We start from the raw sequence: 26,808 nt of genomic DNA, 5'->3' as shown, positions 1-26,808 counted from the left end.
AACCAGGCTTAAAAAGGGGCAGACTGCAGAGGGTTATCTGGGACGATCAGGCTTAAAAAGGGGATGACTGCATAGGGTTATATAGTACAACCAGGCTTAAATAGGGGCAGACTGCAGAGGGTTATCTAGGAGGACCAGGCTTAAAAAGGGGTAGACTGCAGAGGGTTCTCTGGAACGACCAGGCTTAAAAAGGGGCAGACTGCAGAGGGTTATCTGGGGAAACCAGGGTTAAAAAGGGGCACACTGCATAGGGTTATCTAGGAGGACCAGGCTTAAAAAGGGGTAGACTGCAGAGGGTTATCTGGGACAACCAGGCTTAAAAAGGGGCAGACTGCATAGGGTTATCTGGGACGACCAGGCTTAAAAAGGGGCAGACTGCAGAGGGTTATCTGGGACGACCAGGCTTAAAAAGGGGCAGACTTCAGAGGTTTATCTGGTTTGACCAGGCTTAAAAAGGGGCAGACTTCAGAGGTTTATCTGGGATGACCAGGCTTAAAAAGGGGCAGACTGCAGAGGGTTATCTGGGACAACCAGGCTTAAAAAGGGTCAGACTGTAGAGGGTTATCTGGGACAACCAGGCTTAAAAAGGGGCAGACTGCAGAGGGTTATCTGGGACTACCTGAGGCTTAAAAAGGGGCAGACTTCAGAGCGTTATCTGGTGCGACCCTTTATGCACGTGCGTTAAGACTGTTTTCCCAGAGAGTGGCTTATCTTTTAATGTTTATGTTATTTTAAGCTGCATGTTATGTTGCTTTTTCCAATATACTCAGATTTTGAACTGCATAGAGTTATTGTTCATAATGTATGAATACAATTAAATTTGCATCTTTAGTATGTGAAGTAAAAAGATTTGAAAAATAAACTTGTAAAATTCTACTTGATATTTTTTTCTGTCCTAAGAGGTTTGTCAACCCCTCACCATCTCCTTTTTTTTAAATCAGCCCACCAAATTTTCCTCCCCTAAGACTTCATTTCTCAATCATAACCTTTAATCATCAACCATAGTTTCAGAAAATCTAAAATTTGGTTAACATGTCTGTTTCAAAGGCCAAATGTTATATGTCTGTAAGAATTCTGTAATGCTTAAGAACCAATCTGAAATTTCATGAACAAAGCAATTGTTATTACAATTTTTTTATCTAACACCAGTCTTTATGAAAGAAACTAGTGACATCCAGACACATAGAATATCCTTTATTAATTTTTCTGGTACCAGAGAGCTTTTTTTCAGAGAGATAATCTGAGAGGAAAAATGTTGGTTTTGTATCAAATATTTCTCAGAAACATTACAGAGATGAGATGTGGCAAGAAAACCTGATGTAAATGCATTAATTCCCTGTCTTGTTCCTACACAGATGACAGACATATTCCATGGCTGTTTACATTGGAAAATGGTTTATGTCTTCTGCCTAAGTCTGCAGAGTTTTCCAGAAGGTCTCTGGTCCTTAGAGGCCAACGATCTGGTCATTGGTAGATAACTTGAAATTAATTGAGGTCTTGTTGATCCCCTATGGTAATTCTGAAATAATTTAAGAGTCTGGAACAGTTTATGTATTCATGTGCCCCGCTATTAGATTGGGTTGTGTTGCCATACCTGCTATGACATTACAGTCAACTGTTTGCCTACTGGGTCTGTTTTTCTCAGTGTTTCATTAACCAATCATATTCAATTAGGTTCCGCTGTAGGTCTACATCTGTCAGACTGGTTTGAGCAAATAGGATTTTTAGGCTGGTTTTCAATTATTGACTTCAGATTTTAATAATGGTCATCCAAGCTGCTTTAACATTTTTTGCAACTTTTTAAAGATAATTTAACAGTAAAATAATGACAAAGTTTGATAACATTGAGTAAAAGTAGTTCATTATCGTTAAGTCAGAAATTGCCGATATTCCCACAACATTGTTACAGTAAGTTGTCCCATACTAGTTTGATAGATAGTAGTCTGCAAACAGTGTGACAGAAAGCAGTAATATGACAGTGTGACAGAAAGCAGTTATATGACAGTGTGATAGAAAGCAGTTATATGACAGTGTGACAGAAAGCAGTTATATGACAGTGTGACAGAAAGCAGTTATATGACAGTGTGACAGAAAGCAGTTATATGACAGTGTGATAGAAAGCAGTCACATAACATTGTTACAGTTAGTACCGTCTTTATAGTTCAAACCATCCAACAAGTTTTTTATTTTATTAGCTCGGCGTTTTCGGAGAAAACCCGAGGTATTGTCATCTCCAGCGTCCGCGTCGTGCTAAAACCTTAACATTTTGTTAAGGTTTTGAACATTGGCTCTAAAATCAAATTGCTTCAACCTACAACTTTGAAACTTTATATGTAGATGCACCTTGATGAGTTCTACACTCCACATCCATTTTTGGGTCAGTAGGTCAAAGGCCAAGGTCACTGTGACCTTAAAAAAAAAAAAAAAAAAAAAAAAAAATCTGACAAGCTTTCATTTATTCAAAACTGCACCCGTAGCCGAGCATGGCACCAGTTATGCGGTGCTCTTGTTAAACCTTAAGCCTCTGTTGTCTTTATGTCTTCTTTAATAAGTTATGTCTATTGTGAAATAATGTCACATCTACTTTCCTAATCAGTGACATCACCGTGTTGCTAAAGTTCCCTGAAATGCCTTAGTTAAAATCATTTCTTGAAACTGCATCTCAGAGCATGGGAAAATGGTATAATTGGATGTCCAGTAAGTAGATGCAGCACTTGTTTAAACCAGTAATTGCTCTCTGCTCTGATTATGGATGACATGCAAAGCAATTTCGGCCAGTGCAATTACAGGGGCAATAAAATTGCTTATCAGTGGTGGCATTAAACAGGAATTCTTGTCAGGGCTCTGGAAATGGTCAGTGAGAAACTGACCTCTGGTCATCAGAAGAGCTCTGGTCAAGGCGCTGCCAACTTACCACTGAGGCCAATAGGCTGACCAGTGGTCAATGTACTGGAATGTCCTGTGTGGGCATTTTGCTCAGTAATCCATCACTGTATCAGTGGTGGTCATTTTTCCAATCATGGTTTGGTCATTTACCCCAAATGTACCAGGAGGCTTAGAAAACGATTGAACCATGCAAAGAGATGCAGAATAGCTCTTGTAATAGGAGCAAATTGATTAATCTCAATGTATGCCCCCAGAATTGAACTGACATCAGCTTGGTGGAAAGAAAGGTCATAACAAAAAACCTTGAACCCTGAAAGTGCCTCAGTAGTTTACAACATTAACCCATTTATGCCTAGCGTCTAGAAAAAAGGCCTTGGAAAACAGCTTAGACCCTGATGAGACGCCACATGATGCGGCGTCTCATCAGGGTCTGCGCTGTTTGCTTAAAGGAATTTCTGTAAGAAATATTCTAAATATAGAAATAAATATACACTGTAACTCCAATATAAAGCGCTCCGTTATAACGCTGAATCCAATATAACGCGGAGGGTGCTTGGATCCCATTTTTTCTCCAACCTTCCATTTGATTTCTGATTCAAATCCGTATTATGCAACTTCATGTATTTTTAGACAATTCAAAGATGGCGGCAATCACAGTCATGTTGATTGCTTTATTCAACCGTCCGTTGAACCGATTAAAATCGCCTCGAGGTTAAACAACACCGACAGCTAATTGGTGTTAATCTGTTGTGTAATGTCAATAAAGGTGTGAAAAACTCGCGTGTCAGTGTTTATTACATGTATTTTTCATCAGAGCGGTTCAGTGCGATAATTTCCATAAGTTAAGTGCAAGCGGGATAGTTATACAATTCAAGTAATTCAAAACGATTGAAACATTCTTACTTTGATATGGTTGCAGTTTTACTATATTAAATGAGCGGCTGTGAAATATACTGCCTACTGTATAAAACAACTTTTTCTGTCATTTCATTATAATTCTAGTATTATGTCATTTAATCTTTAAGTTTGTGTATAAGAAATTAAATTATGCAGACGATTTATTTACATGCGAACGCAGTGTACCGGCAATTGTTAACAGAGTTTCACTTTCATGTTTGCGCGGTATCAGAAAGTCCCCGGGAAACACGTTTTTTGCATGCGTATGACGCAATAAAACAATTTTTTGTACATGAGTCGTATTGCATTCAATCTAAATTTAAAGTCGCTCGTCCAATGAAAGCTCTGCCCCATAATGCACTGTACTCTTAACACTTCTGAAAATGGCATATATGCGTACGGTTGTGTTTACGAATTTCTTAAACATATATCGTCATTAATGTTCAAGATAATTATTTTTTAAGTGATGTTGCAATTTTATTTGATTATCGGATAAATGTGCACATAAGAAAAGCGGTATGTATACTGTTATCGATACGATTCGGTTTATATGCGTGTATTTGCGTCAACACAGCCTGGCAATATACATGACCTATATTATAGGCTATTCTATACCTGTTTGTTTTATAGCGCCCTGCAGTAAATGAGCTCAAAACCTATAACGCGGATCCGTTATAACGCTGTTTCGCGGCTTGGACCCCATTGACCGCGCTATATTGGAGTTACAGTGTACTAGACATCCCTAATTTTGGAAATAAATTGATCCAATTTAGGAGGATGGGAGAGTCCACTAGGCATATATGGGTTAACTTAATGTAGTTTCTTCCCTTACCCCATTCTGTGTTATTTAAGCGGAAAGTGTTGTCCCTGATTAGCCTGTGCGAACTACACAGGCTAATTTCGGATGTCATTTTACGCACATGCATTAAACCCCCTTTTCACAGTGCACGGCCCATATGTTTTTGTATATTTAATTTCATGTATTACACATTCCTTCTCTTGACCCATAAACAATTGTCTACATGGTCAGTGTAAATCTAATGCGTTGTCAGTGTTTAACTGTGCACACTTTCATTGTTTTTCTCCCATTTGATTGTCAGTTTATTATTATATTCTCACCAGTAATCACAGTGTGTGGCAAGAGTATCGACAGTGTAATAATAGATCTGGAACCAGCCATACCATAATCAGCCATTAAACTGATCTGGAACCAGCCTTACCATAATCAGCCATTAAATAAACTGACCTGGAACCAGCATTACCATAATCAGACATTAAACTGACCTGGAACCAGCCTAATACCATAATCAGCCATTAAACTGACCTGGAACCAGCCTTACCATAATCAGACATTAAACTGACCTTGAACCAGCCTGTAACCATAATCAGACATTAAACTGACCTGGAAACAGCCTTACCATAATCATTAAACTGACAGATGACCATTCATGTCACACGTCCCGATTTGTGTGGGTTGCGGGACAGTTCAACTTTTTGCATGATTGTCATGCCATCCTGACATAATATGATTTGTCCTGACATTAAAAAAAATATTGTTCTATAGTTTCCTCATTGCTTGCTATTAATACCACTAGCTAGTCAAGTGTTGTTGTTGAAGTCTAATCAGAAATAAGGAAATTGTCTCAAGAATGTGCAGATACATGCCTCAGTCGTTTGATGCAATCTAGCTAAAATACATTAGCTTTATAAAATTAGTATGTTTAATGAAGGATATTTGTTGCTAAAATTCATTTTTACTGCTGTGCAATTATGAAGTTTGGGACATTGATTTTGAATATTTAGTGTAAAGTTTCTGCATAAATCTCAATGATACAAAATGTCAAATTGAGATTTTCAGAATCTTGAATTTGACATCACAGAGCCAGTGGTTTTATATTCTGCTGCTATTAATTATGTAGGTTATCTCAAACTTAATTGTCCTTTTTGATATTCAGTTATATTATTTATTTTGATTCACTATAAATAACAATTAGAGCCACCCCAAGATAACGATGTTTAATAGCACTTTTAGTACAACATTAATTTTATTGGCCAAAATAACTGTTCAAGTACCGCAGTACATTATTTCTTCTGATAACAGTCCAGAACGTTTTCCAAGTGCTTTTGTTTCGGAGAACAATTAAAGGTCTCACTGGTCTCTGAATATATATCAATTCTCAAGTGAAACCGGTTTAACCATCTAAATGAGTATCTGGTTCAATCAAGTAAGGCCATGTGGTCAAGTGGTCTGCTAGAATAAAACAAGCACACCATTTATCACACAAGGGGTACTGTGTAAATATTTACCTGCTCAAAAACAAATCCGCCACCCATCAGAAGGACCTCCAGTTTTCAAATGTTTTCCTAACACTTCTGAAAGTCATCGTTCTTTCATTTAGTTCACAATTATGTTGTAAATCACCCCATTTTTGTATTCATCATTATAATTTTCTCATTATCCGAACTTCATATTTCATAGGCTTATCAGATCAAAGAATCAGCTGATTTATTTGGCATAATTTTTCAATCCTGCTGATAAGCAGTCCAGAATATATTTGTTTATTATTTCCCTTTCAAATGTGTTTAAAACCTCATACATTTACTCAGCAGGAAACACGGTCTACATCTTGATTTGTTTCGTTGATTTGAAATCAAGATGGATGTGCTTTTTGAAAATTATCCCAGATTTATGACCTAATTTGAAGAAAAAGAAGCATGTCTTTTTTACATGTTGAACCACATGTCACGGAAGTAGGTCTTACCTTACATATTTTTTGTCTTAAAAACCAAATCTGAGATATTTTTATGCCCCCGGTAGGGTGGCATACAGCAGTTGAACTGTCAGTCCGTCTGTCAGTTTGTGCGTCCGTCCGAAAACTTTAACATTGGCCATAACTTTTGCAATATTGAAGATAGCAACTTTATATTTGGCATGCATGTGTATCTCATGAAGTTGCACATTTTGAGTGGTGAAAGGTCAAGGTCAAGGTCATCCTTCAAGATCAAAGGTCAAAAAACTAAATCCAATGGAAGTAACAAGCTTTAAATGGACAGAATTTCTATTTTATATCATTTGCAGGTACAGATCATTTTCACAAGGGAAGTAATTTTTTAAAAAGGGATATAATAAAATAAAATAAATATTTTAATTCAAAGCGGCGCAGTAGGGGGCATTGTGTTTCTGACAAACACATCTCTTGTTACTCTTATAGACAGAAGAACTAATAGACCATAATAAATACAGTTTACCGCCACCCTCCTGACTCCTCCTTTTATTCATAGCAAGACTAAAACTGGCTGTTGTTGTTTGGGTTTTCATTTGAAATGTCATAAATTTGATTTATCATATTTTTGGAAATATTTTGGTGCAATTCTTTCACTGAATATATAGAGAGGGGAACTCCTTATATAAAAAATGGTATATGGTGTTATCCCCTCAGTTATCCCCACGATCACAGCAGATAGCTTTCCGCTGAAAATGATTTTACCCAAGGGTTTTTATTTTCTAGCTATGATAATTTTTCAGTTAAAACCCATTTATCATTCTAAATAGTCACCATAATATATTTAGTTATGTTATATATGTAGTTACAACACACATTTCCTTCTTTGTGATTCAGTTACTTTCTTTTGCGCTTTGTTTTCCTACTTTGTATTACCAACACCTGTTTCATTTCTTTCCTGGTTTTAAACATTGATGCCTTGAACTTGTATTGGATTGTTCACACTTTTATGTCATATCCAGGAAACATGTGATTACAGGAAGGAAATTGCAGGATAAGAGTTCTTTTCAGATAAAACACATCTTAACCCCAGCTAAGTGGAATTTCCTACCTGATTTTCTTCAATTTGCACTTAAAATTGCTTTTAGAAATTGTATTTAGTTCGGCATTCAGGATTCAATTTTGTTCCGTTTGTTTGTAATTGTTTCTTATTATTTTTAGATGCTTGTCAATTATTTGAATCAAGAATTTGGATGATAAAGTTGTTATGCCATCAGTGTCAATTGAAACATGCAAATAAAATATTTCAAATTCAATTTTTATATTTTATATAATTTTTTTATTTTTAAATCCACCACAATATTTCGGAAACAAACACTTTGCAGTTATGAAAGAACAAAATTGTGTTTGCGCTTCTAAGAACAAGAATATTTTTTACTTACTCAGCAGTTTCTGAGAAACTTGTGTTCCTGTTCAGAAACTGTGTTTTCTAACATGCAGTTACATGAACTAGACATTTAAGTCTCTAATTGCATTACTTGTCAGTCCTCAAGAAAACTGAATTTTTCCTAGCTAATGGATTACTATACTTCATTTATTGGAGCCCATTTTATACACCTCTCCATTATCAAAAGTATTTTCTTTTATGCATGCTTTTGTCTATATATATCAGTCGATGTATATCATCTTATAACTTCAGTTTTCTTTGTAAGCATTAAACGTTAATACTGTATTGCATAACATTTAACACAGGCTACATTCAAGACAAATCAATGCATACCGTAAAACGTTGTGCATAACGCGCATTTATGTATAACGCGCATCTACTTTTTAAAGCTAAAAAATCGGGAAAAAAAGTTTTTGAAGCAAAAAAATCGGGCGAAAAATTCCGTACCGCAGGCTAACTGAAAATCGTTATATTTACATTGCCGATCTTACTTATTCTTTTATTGCTTCAATTAAAAATGATTTTTAAGACGATAACGATACAACTAGTTGGTGTTTTTTTTTAATCATATTATGCGTAAAAATAAATGTTTGGATTTAAATGAATTATGCATGAAATGCACACTTTCCACGAGGATACCATCACGGTTTTCATCATATGTCTCCGAAGTAACTGTCCACGATTTTATCGTGGAGTACACATAACGGATGGATTAGTTATAACTAAGAAACTGACATTATTGATTGGTATTGTCACCTGGTTATTCATGCATGACTAATTCACAACCGCGCGTTTTATTTACAATGCCGATATCATGCGTTCTTTTCGAGTGTCTAAAATTGACAGGAGACTTTAACGACTCAAACTTCTCAACACCATCACGACATTACCGGCGATAAACAAACAATGGAGGTGTGAAGCCGTTTGCCGGTTCGCATGTTTTGATAATAGCCCAGCTACACAAAACTTGACAGGTGACGCAAATTGCTCAATAATCACATCCTCAATCTTGACAAGACGTATGAAAACGTGTAAACAAACACAGCATCAATTTTATTAACACATTTGAAAAGCAAGAAAAATAATCTTAAATATATCGGGAAATACCTTGCCGACATACTATTGTAAATCGACAAGTGCCCCCAAATAAATTGTGTAACCCTAGTACAGTAGGGTATAATATTGTGGGAAAAGTAAACAATAACATTTAAATAAAAATGGCTTCCTCGTTTTTCATTCTCTTCTTCAAATTTATTTGATTTCAATGCTCTGTACGTACCTGAAAAAGATAGAAAATATATATGTTAACTTTATAATGTTTGTTCATCTTATTCAGATCGTCAATATAACACTATTATTAACATAGTTACAGTTAAAACACCGGAAAACAGAATGATGCGAATTACCGCTACTGGGTAACTGACAGCGAAAAAATGTCTTGGCATGGCTGAAGTTGTGCATAACGCGCATCAAGTTTTTAAAATGAAATTTTGGGGTAAAAAAGTGCGCCTTATACACAACTTTTTACGGTAGTTTATAACCTTTATCCTAAGTTCTATATACAAAATAACTTTCTTGGAAGTTCTTTTGACCAAAGCTTTTGCAACTTAACATCATAACTGCAACTTAAATTTTCTCTAGAAGCAGAAATAATATCAACACTGTATTATGTGAATTGGGAATAAGACATCAATTTGGGAATAAATTGTGTTTTATCAAAAGTGCATAATATGCAGTTTTATCTGTTGTATTTATCTAGTTTTACAAATTATAATTAAAACATATACTTGCATATATAATAGCATCATTAAAATTGATTATACTTCAAAACTGGATTTTTTATTAATTAAAAAACAAAATCCTCATGAAATGAAACTGTGTCCATGCCGCGCATGGACACGGTTTAAAAATACACTTTAAATGATAAAAATTCATTCACTGTTAATGAAAAAGTCATGGAAAATTTCTTATTAAGCTTAAATTATAGATATTAAAATATTACAAAAATATATGTAGATCATGAAATGAATAGTTTTGTTTGAGAAAATCACCAAAATGATGTCCATTTCCAGTTTGATGTCTTATTCCCAATTCACATAATACAGTGTTTATTGTTCTTTTGTAACATCATTTTTATACGCCCGTTTTAAAAAAACGGGACATATTATAGTTTCATCTTGGCGGCAGACGGGTGGGCGGGCGGGCGGCGTCCACAGCAGTGTCCGCTCTCTAATTCAAATAGTTTTCATCCAATCTTCACCAAACTTGGTCAGAAGTTTTATCTAGACAATATCTAGGTCAAGTTCGAATATGGGTCATGCCGGGTCAAAATCTAGGTCACAGGGTCACTAAGCGCATTTCAAGCATTTAGCATGGTGTCCTCTATCTAATTGAAGTAGTTTTCATCCGATCTTCACCAAACTTGGTCAGAAGTTGTATCTGGACAATATCTAGGTCAAGTTCGAATATGGGTCATGCTGGGTCAAAAACTAGGTCACAGGGTCACTTAGTGCATTTTAAGCATTTAGCATGTTGTCCTCTCTCTAATTGAAGTAGTTTTCATTTGATAATCATCAAACTTGGTCGGAAGTTGAATGTAGACAATATCTAGGTCAAGTTCGAATATGGGTCATGCCGGGTCAAAAACTAGGTCACGAGGTCACTTAGTGCATTTCAAGCATTTAGCATGGTGTCCCCTCTTTAATTGAAGTAGTTTTCATTCTGATCTTCACCAAATTTGGTCAGAAGTTGTGTCTAGATGATATGTAGGTCAAGTTCAAATATGGGTCATGGTAAAGTTATCAAGTTGTCCAATACCTTCAAAAGGGTGTATCTTGTGACAGTTTGGCACTCTTGTTAACTCTGCTTTAAATGGGTCCTGCGTCAATAAAAATGAAACATCGCTGACATCAATGTTCGAGCCGGCTTTATGTGACCATGTTTCTGTTACTGCGTCACGAAACCTCATATTGGTCCAGTGCTCCAGCTAGGCCTAAATCGAAGGGCGCCGCGCCCTGCCCTCCCGAACCTCCGCCCTGCCCCCCCGAACCTCCGCCCTGCCCCCCCCCCCCCCCTCAAAAAAAAAAAAAAAATTTTTTTTTTTTTTTTTTTTTTTTACATATGATAATTCATAAATCTCTTATTACATTGTAATTAGTTTAATCCTCATTGTAGACATTATATTTGAATGGTTTAATAATAATGGGAATAATACAATTGTTTATAACATATAAATTAACATGCAAATAAAAGCATTCCAGAAACACCCGCGCGCTCGAACGTGCCCTTTTCACAAAATACTGCGCGTCGAAAGTGCCCTTTTCACAAAATACTGCGCGTCGAAAGTGCCCTTTTGACAAAAAAGCCACCCTGCCCTTTTCAAATTCTAGCTGGAGCACTGTTGGTCTACCATTACATGGCATGTTTACATCTGGCAATTGTATGGTAAACATGCTGACGATTTCTTCAAGGACATATGGTACTACACATGCGAATGAAAGACATTGTTGTTGAATGTATTTTGTGTCAGCAGGGAATTGTTTAATTTATACTTTATCATGTGCAGTGCATTCATTCAAGATATCAGTTAATTGTCTGTGTATTATTAATGTGAATTTCCTCTTTAAATTGCGTTTATGCGATCAAAATCATTTTCAAATTAATGAAAGTTTCATTGGCATCTTTTTGTAATCAAATGACTTGAGTAAGGTAAAGGGGTTTATGGTAAATATAAAAAATTATGATGGCTGAGTGCAAATCATTTTGTTTTCAAACACATTTAGCACTGTGAAATGTTAATTCTGCAAAAGAAGCATTTATTAAAGGGCATATAATGACTGAAGTGCAACTTGTTTTTACAATTAGTGTGCAGAATAATGTTTTTAACTTAAATCTTTTAAAAGAAATGTCAATATAAAAGAAGTGAAACTCCAGCTGCTGGAGCAGTATTGCATTCTTAGTATAAACAATTTCATGGTCCATTATTTATGGCAAGTGACCAATTGCCAAAACATTATGAAACAACATTCACACATATAGTAGAATAAAGCTGGGGTCCCCGCCTTGGAACGGTAAATGCAAAGCACTGGGGGTTTACACCAGTTGTAGAGCGCTCAACCTCACACTTGGCTCAGCAATATTCATGATACATATAAACACATTTTACATGTAGCATCTTAACATCTTTATTTAACCCATACAATCTACAATGTCCTTATTGTAAGTTAACGGTCAATATGGCACATCCGGTTGCTGTAGGAGAGTTGTGCTGCATTATCTAGTAGCTAATTGAAATGTTGACACAACATATTTGTTAACCAGGTGAATCAAAGTTTACCATCTCCAGTAATGACATTAAGAAACCCATCAGCAATTGGGAAACTCATAAAAAATGAATTTGCAGTTTTGTTGGAAAGTGTACTTAATTGAAAAAAATGATACTCAAATAGTATTGCGAATTAGCAAGTTGTTTGATAACCTTTGACAGACACAGTATCCTTAATTTGGTCAAAGCCGTTGTAGTGGTTTATGAAAATAATGGTCAAAACATGGTGAACAACTTTACTGATACAATTAAAAAAACATCAGGAAATATCAGATACTTGCATTATGTGTTTTAAATGTTACATCCTCTGAATACAAATGTTGTGGCATCTGCATTTTCATAGAAAACACATTTTTTATTATTATCTCACAAATTTATCAGCAACATATCAAATGTATTTGCTTAACAAGCCTTGGCTGTATCAAACTGATGAGGTTTCACTGAGTGAATGTGGAATATAGTTAAACCCTTTACCGATGTTTCACTGAGTGAATGTGGGATATAGTTAAACCCTTTACCGATGTTTCACTGAGTGAATGTGGGATATAGTTAAACCCTTTACCGATGTTTTACTGAGTGAATGTGGGATATAGTTGAACCCTTTACCGATGTTTCACTGAGTAAATGTGGGATATAGTTAAACCCTTTACCGATGTTTCACTGAGTGAATGTGGGATATAGTTAAACCCTTTACCGATGTTTCACTGAGTGAATGTGGGATATAGTTAAACCCTTTACCGATGTTTCACTGAGTGATTGTGGGATATAGTTTAACCCTTTACCGATGTTTCACTGAGTGAATGTGGGATATAGTTAAACCCTTTACCGATGTTTCACTGAGTGAATGTGGGATATAGTTAAACGCTTTACCGATGTTTCACTGAGTGAATGTGGGATATAGTTAAACCCTTTACCGATGTTTCACTGAGTGAATGTGGGATATAGTTGAACCCTTTACCGATGTTTCACTGAGTGAATGTGGGATATAGTTAAACCCTTTACCGATGTTTCACTGAGTGAATGTGGGATATAGTTAAACCCTTTACCGATGTTTCACTGAGTGAATGTGGGATATAGTTAAACCCTTTACCGATGTTTCACTGAGTGAATGTGGGATATAGTTAAACCCTTTACCGATGTTTCACTGAGTGAATGTGGGATATAGTTGAACCCTTTACCGATGTTTCACTGAGTGAATGTGGGATATAGTTAAACCCTTTACCGATGTTTCACTGAGTGAATGTGGGATATAGTTAAACCCTTTACCGATGTTTCACTGATTGAATGTGGGATATAGTTGAACCCTTTACCGATGTTTCACTGAGTGAATGTGGGATATAGTTAAACCCTTTACCGATGTTTCACTGAGTGAATGTGGGATATAGTTAAACCCTTTACCGATGTTTCACTGATTGAATGTGGGATATAGTTGAACCCTTTACCGATGTTTCACTGAGTGAATGTGGGATATAGTTAAACCCTTTACCAATGTTTCACTGAGTGAATGTGGGATATAGTTAAACCCTTTACCGATGTTTCACTGAGTGAATGTGGGATATAGTCGAACCCTTTACCGCTCAGAAACGCACTTTGACGAATGTTAAGTCCTTTAGAAATTCAAATTAAATTTAAGTACTTTCTTATTATATTCAAGTTTGAAAGACTTCCTTTTCAACGCTTAGATACTGATGAGCAGCAAACAGCTTAAACCTAAACAGAGTTACTCAGAGGCTGTTCTGGTTTTATATGCTGTTTGCACATAGCCATGTTCACTTTGCTTCTGAGTGGGAAAGGGTTAAAACAGGGGTTGTCTTCAGGGAGTGATGTATTGTGTAATGTTTATTTTACTTAACTCTTTCAGTGCTGGAACCAAATTTTGAAGGCCTTTGCAAACAGTATGGATCCAGATGAGACGCCACAGAACATGGCGTCTCATCAGGATCCAAACTGTTTGCTATTCTGATAGTATTCTTTGAAAAAAATCGAAGAAAATGCTAATTTTAGAAATACAGCAGACCACATTTTAGCTGACAACAAATTTCCCAGCATGCAAAGGGTTAAAATGTTAAATCTTGAGTTTGGGATAGTTTAGTTCTGTCACATTATGTGTACTAAGCAAGCTGAAAATAAGTCTAACATATTTTTAAAGTCTATGCCAATTATTGGTAAATAACGATTGTCGCATTTTAAGATGACATACTGTGTTGCGTGTTGATGGATTTCAGCTCATATAAGTTTCCATAATTATACATTTTACCATCCAAACTGTTGCAGGGAATTCTCCATGAGGATAGGTCGGTCTTAATAAATAAAAAAAATCTCCCACAAGCAATTTTTAAACCCACATTGCTAATGCAACCTAGTTAAAATTACCTTGAGGGACCAAGCTCACTGCCTCCTTAGTTTGCAAGGCCAAGGTAGTCTAATTATGCCCCCCTTCGAAGAAGAGGGGGTATATTGCTTTGCTCATGTCGGTCGGTCTGTAAGTCCGTCTGTAAGTCGGTCGGTCGGCCGGTCCGTCCACCAGGTGGTTGTCAGACGATAACTCAAGAACGCTTGGGCCTAGGATCATGAAACTTCATAGGTACATTGATCATGACTTGCAGATGACCCCTATTGATTTTGAGGTCACTAGGTCAAAGGTCAAGGTCACGGTGACCCGAAATAGTAAAATGGTTTCCGGATGATAACTCAAGAACGCATATGCCTAGGATCATGAAACTTCATGGGTAGATTGATAATGACTCGCAGATGACCCCTATTGATTTTGAGGTCACTAGGTCAAAGGTCAAGGTCACGGTGACCCGAAATAGTAAAATGGTTTCCGGATAATAACTCAAGAACGAATACGCCTAGGATCATGAAACTTCATGGGTAGATTGATCATGGCTCGCAGATGACCCCTATTGATTTTGAGGTCACTAGGTCAAAGGTCAAGGTCATGGTGACCCGCAATAGTAAAATGATTTTCGGATGATAATTCAAGAACGCATATGCCCAGGATCATGAAACTTTATAGGTAGATTGATCATGACTCGCAAATGACCCCTATTGATTTTCAGGTCACTAGGTCAAAGGTCAAGGTCACAGTGACCCGAAATAGTAAAATGATTTTCGTATGACAACTCAAGAACGCATATGCCTAGGATCATGAAACTTCATAGGTAGATTGATCATGACTCGCAGATGACCCCTATTGATTTTGAGGTCACAAGGTCAGAGGTCAAGGTCACGGTGACCTGAAATAGTAAAATGATTTTCGGATGATAACTCACGAACGCTTTTGCCTAGGATCATGACACTTCATAGGTACATTGATCGTGACTTGCAGATGACCCCTATTGATTTTCAGGTCACTAGGTCAAAGGCCAAGGTCACAGTGACAAAAGTCGTATTCACACAATGGCTGCCAGTACAACGGACAGCCCATATGGGGGGCATGCATGTTTTACAAACAGCCCTTGTTTCCTCTTAATTTTCACCAAAGAAACCTCTTTATTTGTTGGCATTCATTAACAGAATATATATGAGCCTCATTCTGGGAAAATGGGTCTTAATGCATGTGTAAAGTGTCGCCCTAGATCGGCCTGCTTGCCATGGGTCTTAATGCATGTGTAAAGTGTCGCCCCAGATCGGCCTGCTTGCCATGCGTCTAAATGTATGTGTAAAGTGTTGCCCCAGATCAGCCTGCTTGCCATGGGTCTTAATGCATCTGTAAAGTGTCGCCCCAGATCAGCCTGCTTGCCATGGGTCTTAATGCATGTGTAAAGTGTCGCCCCAGATCAGCCTGCTTGCCATGGGTCTTAATGTATGTGTAAAGTGTCGCCCCAGATCAGCCTGCTTGCCATGGGTCTTAATGTATATGTAAAGTGTCGCCCCAGAACAGCCTGCTTGCCATGGGTCTTAATGCATGTGTAAAGTGTCGCCCCAGATCAGCCTGCTTGCCATGGGTCTTAATGTATGTGTAAAGTGTCGCCCCAGATCAGCCTGTTTGCCATGGGTCTTAATGTATGTGTAAAGTGTTGCCCCAGATCAGCCTGCTTGCCATGGGTCTTAACGTATGTGTAAAGTGTCGCCCCAGATCAGCCTGCTTGCCATGGGTCTTGATGCATGTGTAAAGTGTCCCCCCAGATCAGCCTGCTTGCCATGGGTCTTGATGCATGTGTAAAGTGTCTCCGCAGATCAGCCTGCTTGCCATGGGTCTTCATGTATGTGTTAAGTGTCGCCCCAGATCAGCCTGCTTATCATGGGTCTTAATGTATGTGCAAAGTGTCGCCCCAGATCAGCCTGCTTACCATGGGTCTAAATGCATGTGTAAAGTGTCGCCCCAGATCAGCCTGCTTGCCATGGGTCTAAATGTATGTGTAAAGTGTCGTCCCAGATCAGCCTGCTTGCCATGGGTCTTAATGTATGTGTAAAGTGTCGCCCCAGATCAGCCTGCTTGCCATGGGTCTTAATGTATGTGTAAAGTGTCGCCCCAGATCAGCCTGCTTGCCATGGGTCTTAATGTATGTGTAAAGTGTCGCACCAGATCAGCCTGCTTGTCTAAACTAGGTTTTCACTAAGAAGAGACTTCCTTTGAGCAAAAATACCATAAAATCAGAAAGTGTTGTTCGTGATTAGCCTGTGCATACTGCATTAAACCCCATTTTCCCAGAATGTGGCTCATATATTTGAAAAAGGGGTGATCATAAAACTCTTTGCTCTAAACTACTTAAAGACCTATTTATTGAAATGAGATTTCAAAATCAAAACAACCTTGGCAGATTTGTTGCGATAATATGAATACAGATAAGTTTTGGAAATATTACTTGCTAAATAGGTTTTTAAAGATGTGACGATGGGAGTTTTGATTGTAGATAGAAGATTGGAGGCTGAATGTAGGTATTCCTAAGGGTAACCACTTCACACTGTCATTATCGTTAGGTCTTTAAAAGAGGTGCTAATTTGCATGAGGGAAAAAATAAGGTGAATCCAGCTCCCGCTGAAAATATCCCAGATGTGTAATCGGGTAAAATCTTGGTTTTTATTAATATGATGGAATTCATCATCTTGCAAAAAAAGCTACTTCAGGAACATATTCATTGTGTTCACCCATATTTTAAAATAGGAAAATCACCCTGGTTATGATAACTACACATGTTTATTATCAAAAAGATGAAAATTTCTTCAAGTGATATATGGAGTGGGTAAAAAAGTAAAGGATCACAGCTGATAGGTTTGTTTTTCTTACTTACATGATTGATAATTGCTACATCAAATAATTGTATACGACTTGAAGTGTATGCCTCAGAACAGATTTTTGAAAGACCATCCAACTATCTCACCCAAGAATCTCCCCCCCCCCCCAAAAAAAAAATAAAATAAATAATAATTTGTTTTTGCATTTTTATTTCTTATTTTTGGAAGATAATGTAATAAATGACCACACCCCCACACTATACACCCCTCTACACCTCTCCCATGCATCTTTTTTGATTGAAGTATTGAGATAGTTCCCTTCACCTTTAAAATGAAAAATAGATGAGCGGTCTGCACCCGCAAGGCGCTCTTGTATTGTAAATGCAACGCTGAAAAATATGAACAGTTTTTGTATTTGGCTACAATGATCTCACTTGTATATAACATGTACATAATGCATGGCTGAAAAAATAGAACAAAGTTGACACCACATTTCTTGATTGCAAACAATACAAGCTTCACTTGGACACGAAAACACACAAGCAGAAAACACATATCAATAAATAACCTGGGTTCACCACCTTTTGAAAGGCCCATGCAAAGCAAGACATTATTAATTAAACCATTTTTATTTCTTATATTTCCAGGAAATTCCACCGCCTGGTGCATATGACGTCCAGCGTTCGTACCAAAACTCCCAAGTGCATGTGGGTCACGCGAAGCCGCGTACAGAAGTCGCAAGCCGCAAGCATGGATCTTTCATGTCAGCTGCATCACGTTTCGCTCCTCCAAGGGACGTTGTGTTGCAGGCATCAGATATTGATAATCCAGGTAAGTTTATGGCGAGACGTAAGATTCAGGTATATAGTTGCCGGGGCTTTAAATTAAAGATGGTACTGGGCAATAACAACAACAACAAAAGATGGTATCTGTAAAGATTATAATATTTTGGCTTAATGTTTGGAAACTGTTAAATCATTTGTATTGGTCAGTATGATTTTTTTTTTTTATAGAATGACTTTCAAGGACAAGTAAATTCGTGGAATTTTTATTTTGAAAAGAAAAAGATGAGGTCAATTTGTGTCTGCCATTTTCTATGAATTGTGTTTTATTCATGGATAGACCAACAGTGTCAACAAAAATTCATGTCCCACAAATAATAATGATTGTACAGTTTGTTTGCAGTGTAATATGCTTGTATACAAATCTGCTGATTACTTGATGCAAAAGGCCCTTGGACTAAACTGTGAATTGCTCAGCTTATAGTGTTTACAGAAACCTATGGCCCTTTCGTGCTGGAGTTTGTTTAATTGTTAAATAACTGAGAATTCAAGAAATAATACAATATCATATAATACTGTCATAAATATTATTTGTTCAATTTATAATTTGGTATTATCTTATAAACAACAATATTGAGTAGAAATTTAAAACAAGGTCTTGATCAAAAGTTGGTGGTTTATGTTGATATAATTTTGCTTTATGTAAAAAAAAAGAAAGAAAACATAATTATTGCTTTTTTAAGTAACCTGCATTTATTTTAATTGTTTGTGTTTTTCTGATAGCTATGATTTTACCGTTCTTTAAAATTTATTTGGACACAAATTCCTTAAACATTTATTGCAACAATGTTAAGTGGCGATTCAGTTAACGACCACATTCAATATTTATTTCTCATGATAAAGGTCGCCCTAAGTCAGTGAGATTAATTTTTATTGCAAACATCAGATTTTATCATATTTTATAAACATTCAAATTGACAGATCAGGTAGATGGGTAGGAAAGATAATGCAATAATTTATCTGAAATTCATATCAGTACCTTAAAGCAAAGTCCATAATTCATCCATAGCAATAAACAAGCTTTGTTGAATTGGATGTTTCATCTACTTTTAATACTAACTGAGCTTAAAGGTCTAGACATTAAAATCTTATTTTTCTTTTTAGGTTTATTATAAACATAATCATGCATATTTTTTTAATGCTTATAATTAAATTTAAACAAAAAATTAATCTTTCAGTAGTAAAACAATTAAGTGCAAAAATGTCGCATATGAAACGAGGATTATCAAAGAAAAATGCTGATTAATAGATAGAAAATATATAACTTAAGGTTAATTTGCCTAAATAATTGTGTAGGAGATATTTTTCATATTTCAAAGAAGACTGATACTTAAATAACTAGAAATGGCGCGGCAGAGGCCGACGCGTATCCCCACGCCGCATGTTTGACCAAGGGGGCGCCCCAGGGTTGGTAATGGGGCCATACAGAATCAATCGATGTAGAAATGAAGAATTTATAGTAAAAGGCAATTTTGGGTGGGCGTGGTCTATGTGGGCGAGGGCGCCCCAGGGTTGGTAATGGGGCCATGCATAGTTGAGATTGACCGTATTGTCATAAGAGATGTTCAGTATCAATTTGAAGTAAATCGGTGTAGAAATGAAGAAGTTAATGTAAAATGACATTAAAAAATGAGTGAAAATCTCTGACCTGGTCCCACCCCAACCCCCAAAACCTTTTGACCTAGGGGTCAGATCAAAATTCCAAATAGTGCAGGGTCGCACATGTGCTCATAGTTTCAAGGTTTTAGTGCTTAGTGCTTATAATGTAGGAGGAGATAGTGGCCAGGATGGACGGACAGACGGCGGAGATAACTACAAAAAAGCGTGGGGATAATTATTATTTTCCACTTTTTGATATAATTTGCCCCCCCCCCCCCAACGCAAACACACACAATATAATTTATTATGTAGAGCTGGACAATCCATGTTAAAAGGTCCATACATGTTATTAAAATTAATAAGGGGGAAATAATTATGATCATTTTAGATTGATTACTTATTTAATATAGATTATTAGTAGTTTTGATCATTTCTCAACGACTAGAGCCACTTGTTTTTTGCAAGTTGTTTAGGGCAGATAAGTACAAATTTTGATGAAATTCCGTTATGCAAGTCTGAAAGAAAGGCAACTTATGTGCAGCTAGGACTTTGAACAAATTATGCGCCACTGCATCATGATGTCATTATTGTGCCTCCACCATTAGTGGTATAAAATTTCTCAGGCACACAATCTATTTCATAAACCTGGCTTATTATTAACCTAATTGGGAAAGCTAATATTCCGATTTTTGATGAAAAAAAACATAAGTGGCATATATATCTGCGGGCAATGTACCATTCTCATAACTCATGCCGTAATTTTCCAACACCTCAAATGCGATTGGTAGGCAATAACATGTGACAGGACTTCGGAGCCTGTGTGATATATTGTATGTAATGTCTAGACTGGAAATAATTTCTTCAGGACATTTTCTGGACCATCCTGTGTTGATAAAGCGCGGAACCCTAGGGGTCACAAACTACTATTTCTCCTGGAAAAAATCTCATCAGAGATTTATTACGTGATATAGACATGAATATTTGAAAGAACTGATTCCTTGTAATTGAATAAAAATATCTCAAGTGACACGCCACTCTTTTGACAATGACAAATATCGGTTTTTTAAAAGCTTTTTTCTGACTGTATTGTTATTACAGTGGAAAATATGGTTTGTGTGCATTATATTAGGGATCGAGTCTCCGTTATTTTCTGGTCTGTAACACATTGTGGATTACCTTACAATATGCAGTTTTAACAATATTTTTCCCAAATGCAATAAAATATTTGAAACAATATTTCTATTTCAATGAAACTTTGTAATTTCCATATTTTTGAAGAAGAACTTATAGTGGTTTGGTGTTTTTGGCAAATCTTTTTATGCCCCCGAAGGAGGGCATATAGTGATCGGACTGTCTGTCCATCCGTCTGTCCATCTTTCCGTCACACTTTGCGTTTAGGTTTCGAAAAATGCTCATAACTTCTATGTCCCTTGAGATGTAACCTTCTTATTTGGTATGCATGTGTATATGGACAAGGCCTTTCCATTTGCTCAAAAATGTTGACCCCTGTGACCTTGACATTGAACTTAGGGTCCCCGTTAGGTTTCGAAATCTGTGTTTAGGTTTCGAAAAATGCTAATAACTTCTATGTCCCTTGAGATATTACCTTCATATTTGGTATTTATGTGTATATGGACAAGGCCTTTCCATACGCACACAAACTTTGACCCCTGTGACCTTGACCCTGAACTAAGGGTCCGCGTTTAGGTTTCGAAATCTGCGATTAGGTTTCGAAAAATGCTCATAACTTCTATGTCCCTTGAGATATAACCTTCATTTTTGGTATGCATGTGTATATGGACAAGACCTTTCCATACGCACACAAATTTTGACCCCTGTGACCTTGACCTTGAACTAAGGGTCTGCGTTTAGGTTTTCGAAATCGGCGTTTAGGTTTCGAAAAATGCTCATAACTTCTATGTCCCTTGAGATATAACCTTCATATTTGGTATGCATGTGTATATGGACAAGACTTTTCCATACGCACAATTTTTTTTACCCCTGTGACCTCGACCTTTAACTTAGGGTCCGCGTTTAGGTTTTGAAATCTGCGTTTAGGTTTCGAAAAATGCTCATAACTTCTATGTCCCTTGAGATATAACCTTCATATTTGGTATGCATGTGTATATGGACAAGGCCTTACCATATGCACAAAAATTTTGACCCCTGTGACCTTGACCTTGAACTTAGGGTCCGCGTTTAGGTTGCGAAATCTGCGTTTAGGTTTCGAAAAATGCTCATTACTTCTATCAAAGCGTTTATAGGGGGCATATGTCATCCTTTGGTGACAGCTCTTGTTGAATATGACATAAAATACTGTGCTGAAACCTTTGTGTTCTCTGAAATTTGGTTCTTGGATTCAAATGCGTCTGTAACTGGTATTGTTGATTAACTATATTCTGTAACCTATATAATATTATTGATATATAACTTAAGCATCAAAACTTTAACCTTGGTCATAACTTTTGCAATATTGAAGATAGCAATTTTATATTTGGCATGCATCACTGTGTATCTCATGGAGCTGCACATTTTGAGTGGTGAAAGGTCAAGGTCATCATTCAAGGTCAAAGGTCAAATTGATGGCTTCAAAGCGGCGCAAAAGGGGGCATTGTGATTCTGACAAACACATCTCTTGTTTTTTTTTATATATTTTTTTTACAATACACAATGATTTGGAGTTCAGTCTGAGGTGGCATTAAATAGCCTGTGGGTTAAATATACACATCTCAGAATGACTAAATGTTATTGACTCATAAACAGTAATATTGGGATTTATTTGTAATAAAGTATTATCTTACCTTTGTGTTTGTAATTTAGCCTCACACTGGGAAAACAGCTAAATGCATGTGTATGTCAACTCAGATTAGCCTGTGCACACAGGCTAATCAGAATCAAGACTTTCAACGTATATGAAATTTTTTGTGTAAAATAATTGTTCTTAACAACAATCTATTCTACACAGCAAATATTGTCTCTGATGATACTGTGCAACTGCATAGGCTAATACACAGCAAATATTGTCTCTGATGATACTGTGCAACTGCATAGGCTAATACACAGCAAATATTGTCTCTGATGATACTGTGCAACTGCATAGGCTAATACACAGCAAATATTGTCTCTGATGATACTGTGCAACTGCATAGGCTAATACACAGCAAATATTGTCTCTGGTGATACTGTGCAACTGCATAGGCTAATACACAGCAAATATTGTCTCTGATGATACTGTGCAACTGCATAGGCTAATACACAGCAAATATTGTCTCTGATGATACTGTGCAACTGCATAGGCTAATACACAGCAAATATTGTCTCTGATGATACTGTGCAACTGCATAGGCTAATACACAGCAAATATTGTCTCTGATGATACTGTGCAACTGCATAGGCTAATACACAGCAATATTGTCTCTGATGATACTGTGCAACTGCATAGGCTAATACACAGCAAATATTGTCTCTGATGATACTGTGCAACTGCATAGGCTAATACACAGCAAATATTGTCTCTGATGATACTGTGCAACTGCATAGGCTAATACACAGCAAATATTGTCTCTGATGATACTGTGCAACTGCATAGGCTAATACACAGCAAATATTGTCTCTGATGATACTGTGCAACTGCATAGGCTAATACACAGCAAATATTGTCTCTGATGATACTGTGCAACTGCATAGGCTAATACACAGCAAATATTGTCTCTGATGATACTGTGCAACTGCATAGGCTAATACACAGCAAATATTGTCTCTGATGATACTGTGCAACTGCATAGGCTAATACACAGCAAATATTGTCTCTGATGATACTGTGCAACTGCATAGGCTAATACACAGCAAATATTGTCTCTGATGATACTGTGCAACTGCATAGGCTAATACACAGCAAATATTGTCTCTGATGATACTGTGCAACTGCATAGGCTAATACACAGCAAATATTGTCTCTGATGATACTGTGCAACTGCATAGGCTAATACACAGCAAATATTGTCTCTGATGATACTGTGCAACTGCATAGGCTAATACACAGCAAATATTGTCTCTGATGATACTGTGCAACTGCATAGGCTAATACACAGCAAATATTGTCTCTGATGATACTGTGCAACTGCATAGGCTAATACACAGCAAATATTGTCTCTGATGATACTGTGCAACTGCATAGGCTAATACACAGCAAATATTGTCTCTGATGATACTGTGCAACTGCAAAGGCTAATACACAGCAAATATTGTCTCTGATGATACTGTGCAACTGCATAGGCTAATACACAGCAAATATTGTCTCTGATGATACTGTGCAACTGCATAGGCTAATACACAGCAAATATTGTCTCTGATGATACTGTGCAACTGCATAGGCTAATACACAGCAAATATTGTCTCTGATGATACTGTGCAACTGCATAGGCTAATACACAGCAAATATTGTCTCTGATGATACTGTGCAACTGCATAGGCTAATACACAGCAAATATTGTCTCTGATGATACTGTGCAACTGCATAGGCTAATACACAGCAAATATTGTCTCTGATGATACTGTGCAACTGCATAGGCTAATACACAGCAAATATTGTCTCTGATGATACTGTGCAACTGCATAGGCTAATACACAGCAAATATTGTCTCTGATGATACTGTGCAACTGCATAGGCTAATACACAGCAAATATTGTCTCTGATGATACTGTGCAACTGCATAGGCTAATACACAGCAAATATTGTCTCTGATGATACTGTGCAACTGCATAGGCTAATACACAGCAAATATTGCCTCTGATGATACTGTGCAACTGCATAGGCTAATACACAGCAAATATTGTCTCTGATGATACTGTGCAACTGCATAGGCTAATACACAGCAAATATTGTCTCTGATGATACTGTGCAACTGCATAGGCTAATACACAGCAAATATTGTCTCTGATGATACTGTGCAACTGCATAGGCTAATACACAGCAAATATTGTCTCTGATGATACTGTGCAACTGCATAGGCTAATACACAGCAAATATTGTCTCTGATGATACTGTGCAACTGCATAGGCTAATACACAGCAAATATTGTCTCTGATGATACTGTGCAACTGCATAGGCTAATACACAGCAAATATTGTCTCTGATGATACTGTGCAACTGCATAGGCTAATACACAGCAAATATTGTCTCTGATGATACTGTGCAACTGCATAGGCTAATACACAGCAAATATTGTCTCTGATGATACTGTGCAACTGCATAGGCTAATACACAGCAAATATTGTCTCTGATGATACTGTGCAACTGCATAGGCTTATACACAGCAAATATTGTCTCTGATGATACTGTGCAACTGCATAGGCTAATACACAGCAAATATTGTCTCTGATGATACTGTGCAACTGCATAGGCTAATACACAGCAAATTTTGTCTCTGATGATACTGTGCAACTGCATAGGCTAATACACAGCAAATATTGTCTCTGATGATACTGTTCAACTGCATAGGCTAATACACAGCAAATATTGTCTCTGATGATACTGTGCAACTGCATAGGCTAATACACAGCAAATATTGTCTCTGATGATACTGTGCAACTGCATAGGCTAATACACAGCAAATATTGTCTCTGATGATACTGTGCAACTGCATAGGCTAATACACAGCAAATATTGTCTCTGATGATACTGTGCAACTGCATAGGCTAATACACAGCAAATATTGTCTCTGATGATACTGTGCAACTGCATAGGCTAATACACAGCAAATATTGTCTCTGATGATACTGTGCAACTGCATAGGCTAATACACAGCAAATATTGTCTCTGATGATACTGTGCAACTGCATAGGCTAATACACAGCAAATATTGTCTCTGATGATACTGTGCAACTGCATAGGCTAATCTAAGGCCACACTATGCATATGCATGAAGCACCATTGTCACAGAGCATAAATAAATTATGACGAAAATGCCATCGTACTTAAGATTCTCTTCATAAGCCGTTATAAACATTTTTATTGTTTATGTTGGCTTATATAACGACCATCTTTTTGTTCTTCATCTTTATACCTATAAGCAAGCATCATGTTATAATGAAATGTTGATTCTCCTGAAATCTGCACGCATTTTATACTACATGTCCACATAACCAAATAGCATCTTATGAAAGTATTCCCTAAAGGTATAACAGGCTTTTTATGTGAGAAATCAATTACAAAATGTTGAATATCTAACACTACATATCTGAAGAGAGAATTAATGTGATGGGTGAATGACCTCCTGTGAGTACTTATATAGGCCAAGTAGGGAGTCCAAAGGGCACACAGGATTCTCCTAAAACTGCCAAAGGTGACCTTAGGGAAATAGCTTTGTAGCTTTACTATGGATGGTGGGGGAGGGTTGCAGTTTGTGTCATTTGTTTGATTTTTAAATTGGTTTATGTTTGTGTTCAGAAAAAAATATGTGGCATGGTTAAAATCAAAATCATCATAGTATTGGTGACATTTTGTTGGGAATTAAATTTTGGCCAATTTTGATAAGTAGCAATTTGACTTGAAAAACTTTTGAATTATGGCCCTTGAATTAGCCAAATTAAACTAAAAAGCCAGATCACCTGAAGCTTTTCTCAATTATCGCTCTTCAGAATTTTGCAAATTCATGTTATCCTCTCTTTAACTGAAATAGTTTTAAGATTTTCATCATCAGTGTTCATCATCAGATGAACCTGACTGCAAACGGTTGTATTTTGTGACAAATTGGCAGTTTTGTTTGTAATATTTTGGAAGAAAAAATAATAATTTCATAATGACTTAAATAAGGACCCCATATATGCAATTCCATGCAATAGTTAAACAAAAAATATAACTCACTAAAACTGAAATAGAAGATAATTGTATACATTAACAGACCGTTG

The 26,808-nt window shown here is 36.8% G+C and overlaps 1 protein-coding gene across 3 annotated transcripts in view; it reads left to right on the top strand.

The window, feature by feature from the left end:
* Window positions 1-26,808, top strand: part of LOC127869083 (sperm-tail PG-rich repeat-containing protein 2-like) — a 130,278-nt gene that overhangs the window by 54,342 nt on the left and 49,128 nt on the right. For all 3 annotated transcript variants that reach the window (XM_052411375.1, XM_052411374.1, XM_052411376.1), the window contains exon 11: window positions 18,106-18,289. In XM_052411375.1, the coding sequence (XP_052267335.1) occupies window positions 18,106-18,289 (184 nt within the window). The remainder of the gene's footprint in view (window positions 1-18,105; window positions 18,290-26,808) is intronic.

The sequence above is a fragment of the Dreissena polymorpha genome, chromosome 2 (genome assembly GCF_020536995.1).
Source record: "Dreissena polymorpha isolate Duluth1 chromosome 2, UMN_Dpol_1.0, whole genome shotgun sequence".
NCBI classification, from domain to species: Eukaryota; Metazoa; Mollusca; class Bivalvia; order Myida; family Dreissenidae; genus Dreissena; species Dreissena polymorpha.
The sequence above is the reverse complement of the archived record's forward strand: the minus strand, read 5'-3'. Positions and strand labels throughout refer to the sequence as shown.